General features: G+C 65.5%; 1 protein-coding gene across 1 annotated transcript in view; it reads left to right on the top strand.

Annotated features, from left to right (window-relative positions):
- The first annotated feature begins 130 nt into the window (after window positions 1–130).
- Window positions 131–3,394, top strand: part of MPL (MPL proto-oncogene, thrombopoietin receptor) — a 7,444-nt gene continuing 4,180 nt past the window's right edge. The window contains exons 1-4 of the mRNA XM_009333906.1: window positions 131–233; window positions 2,355–2,481; window positions 2,835–3,010; window positions 3,235–3,387. Of these exons, the coding sequence (XP_009332181.1) occupies window positions 131–233; window positions 2,355–2,481; window positions 2,835–3,010; window positions 3,235–3,387 (559 nt within the window). The remainder of the gene's footprint in view (window positions 234–2,354; window positions 2,482–2,834; window positions 3,011–3,234; window positions 3,388–3,394) is intronic.

Below are 3,394 nucleotides of genomic sequence, written 5' to 3' on the forward strand. Positions count from 1 at the left end.
GCCCCGCCTCCCGGAGCGCCCCGGCCGCCACTTCCCGGATAAAGGTATCGCCTGGAGGAGCCGCAGCAGCTCCCGGGGAGCTGGGAAGGGCCGAGCACGGCATGTGCAGCCCCAGCACACGGGGTGCGGGATGGCAGCCCGCCTGTGCCGGGGCTGGCTGCTCTCACTGCTCCCTGCTGTCCTGCTCAGCCTCCACAGCCCGCTGTCGGCACCTGAGCCGGTGACATCCCAAGGTAGGTCCTTGGGGCCATTTTCTCCCCCAAAGGATGGGCCAGAGAGGAGCTGGCATGCCAGGCACAGGCAGCGAGCACCCTACAGCAGCCAGAACCTGCAGGGTTGGGGAGGGGGCATCCCAGGATGGTGTGCGAGGGGTGTTCAAGGTGGGCGATGGAGCCCCCTTCTCATGCATGGGACACTCTGGGGTGCCTGGAGCAAAGGGACGTCCCTGCTCTCTGCAGGCAGGACCTGGCTGCCCCCGGGCACCCCTTCGGGATGGCAGCATGCGGCTCCCAGCCCCGCACAGGTGGCAGAGGGGCTCCCTGCTCATCAAAAGCTCTCGGAGTTACAATGACAATTTTGTTCTCAGCAAAATTCAAGCTAACATCTGATGGCGCGGCTCTGCACCCCGGGTAATGCTGTGGCACTGCTGTGCTAATCCCAATGCTCCCAGGTCGGCCTTGCCATGATCTTACAGCCCCACCGAGCATCCTCGGCTCAGCCGGTAGCTGGCCCCAGCCTGGCCTGCTGTGCCTGGCAGAGCCGCTTCCCAGCTTTCTTCCGTTTCAGGCCTGTCCGTGCTTTCTTTGAGCCCCTCCTTAGCGCTTTTCACACTTTCTATAACACTATAAAAAGCATTAACTGAACAAAATCCTGTTGATCTCCTGCTCGTCTCTCCAGCCCCACCCCAGGTCTCTGGCCATGGCAGGCTCGGGAGCATGTTTTGAGTCACCCCCATAGGGGCAGTGGGAGGAAGGACGGGGTTGGGCTCGCCCCCCCTCTGCCCCCAGCCTCTGTGGCATTGTGTGGCTGATGCAGGCCGAGCCAGCCGGCCCCTCTTCCTGGGAAACAGCCTGCACCCAGCGAAGATGCTCTGGTAAGCCACAGGACCAGCGTGGCCTCCCACTGATGCCATGGGTCCCCGTGCCACCAGGCTGCTGGGACCTGGCCACCCCATCCCCTGGTGCTGGGAGCTGGGAGAGTCACGGAGCCAGCACGAGGCCCGTGGTGGGTGCAATGGGGTGCAAAAAGGGAAGAGCAGGTAGGGGGAAGACTGTGGTCCACGGGGAGGGGACGTGGGCTGGGAAGGAAGGCAACATAGGGCTGGCAAAGGAGGAACAGGGCTGGGGGTCAGGGCAAGGGAAGGGGCAGGGAGAGCAGGGGGATACTGGGAGGGTGGCAAGGACATTTTGGGACTGTCCCTTATTCTTCACCTGGGGCAGGCTCAGCTGGGAGGGCAGGGAGTGCAGAGCAGAGAACTGATGTGCTCAGCACATCGAGCAGGGCTGGTTGCTGGCAGGGGGCTTGTTGTGGGGTCCTTCAGCTGGGGGCAGTCCCGGGGGAAGGGGGCACATCCCAGGAGGAGGAGGAGGAGAAGGGCTGGGGCAGGTCCCGGGGCTAGAAGCAGTGGGGGAGAAGGGGGTGCTGGACCAATGCTGGGGGCAGCGAGGCCACCCCTGTGCTTCACATATCTGCATCTTGGGGCTGTCCCCTTTTCCCTGACAATGGGGACAGGCGCCCATATGCCAGCAAAGTCACCGGTGCTTGGGACAGAGATCCTGCAGGGTTTGATGCTCCAGTTCATTCCCGCAATGACAGGGAGGGCAGCATGCTGAGTGGGGCAGAGAAACTCACAGCCCCCCAAGCAGACCCCGAGCCAGGGTTTGAGCATCCCCCCTGCTCAGGACTGCGCGCCCCCACGCCAGCCCCCAGGCCCTTTCCCTCTCCCTGGGGCACTGCTCTCCCTTATCTCACTTCCACGCGCCTTCCGGCGTGAGCAGGGCAGGGGTGCTTCCCCCCGATCGCCGGGCCCTGAGCTCCCCTCCAACCGCAGGGCTATTTCGGGATGTTTGTTTGTCCCGAAGGACCCCACGTGCTGAGGAGAGGGGAGCGGTGGGGCCGGCCGGTGGGGAGCCCTTGCTGCCTGCCAGGACCCCAGCGCAAGCCAGCAGCCAGCATACGTGCCGTGTCCCTCCCCTGTGCCACAGCCATGTCCGTGGCCATGCCCATGCTGCCCCAGGTCCCTGCACGGCCCAGCCTCGGAGGCGAGCCGGCCAGCAGGCACGGGGCGGGGGGACGCAGGTGGGATGGGGGCAGGTTTGTGCCCAGGGGCTCCTTCACGCCCATGCTCCTCCCAGACGCTGCGCTGCTGGCAGGGGTGCCCGAGGACATCCTCTGCTTCTCCCGCTCCTTCGAGGACCTCACCTGCTTCTGGGATGAGGAGGAGGAGGCAGCAGCAAGCAGGACGTGCCACTTCTACTACTGGTACAGCAGGTAGGAGGTGGTGGGGACACAGCCCAGCCTCCCCCTTGCCTGCACAGAGAGCAGCAGGGTCAGAGTACCACAGCTCTCCGTGCCATCCCAGTGGCTCCCAGCTGCAAGGAGCAATGGCGGAGAGCCCACGGGAGCTACATAGCAGCCACTACACATCCTGCAGCAGGGCTGGGACCGTGGCTGTCCTTCAGTCCCATGGGGACGGTGCCCTGCAGTGGATGGGGGCACAGGGAAGGAGCTGGTGACACCGAGGTCTCGGTGCCTTGCCCCAGGTCCCCTCTCCTCCAAACTGGCCCCGGGCAGGAGGCATGGGGTGCTGCAGGACCCTGCTCTCCGTTCCTCAGGGACGTACCCACGGTGTGCACGGTCTCCACGTGGCGCCACGGGGCCGGCAGGACGTGGCATGTCTGCGTCTTCCCCAGCCAGGACGTGAGGCTCTTCACCCAGCTCCACCTCCGCGTCCTGGACGCCACCACCAACCAGACCAAGTACTGGCGGGAGCTCAGCGTGGACGCAGTGGGTGAGTCCTTCCCACTGGGCAATACCCGTGTGACAGCAGGACAGTCCCCAGACCTGGGTCCCCTGCCCTTCTGTCCTCCACGGGGGCTGGCAGCACCCTGCGCCCTGCACGGCGGGCACAGAGGCACCCCTGGGGGGACTGCCGGGTGTCCCCTGGCAGGACCAGGGTTGTGCCCAGACAGGGGCTGCCACAGGAGGGCAAACGCCCTGGCACATTCCCCGCAGGTCTCGTTGCCCCCCCAGTGAACATCACAGCCCGCTGGGCCGGGGCTGCGGGGCAGCTCTGCGTGTCATGGCAGCCACCGCTCACTGACTACCTGAACTTCTTCCTCTACGAGGTGCGGTGCTGCCCCGCCAGCTCCTCAGAGACACCCTGCAGCACCGC

Source organism: Pygoscelis adeliae, unplaced genomic scaffold (assembly GCF_000699105.1).
Source record: "Pygoscelis adeliae isolate BGI_AS28 unplaced genomic scaffold, ASM69910v1 Scaffold10, whole genome shotgun sequence".
Lineage (NCBI taxonomy): Eukaryota > Metazoa > Chordata > Aves > Sphenisciformes > Spheniscidae > Pygoscelis > Pygoscelis adeliae.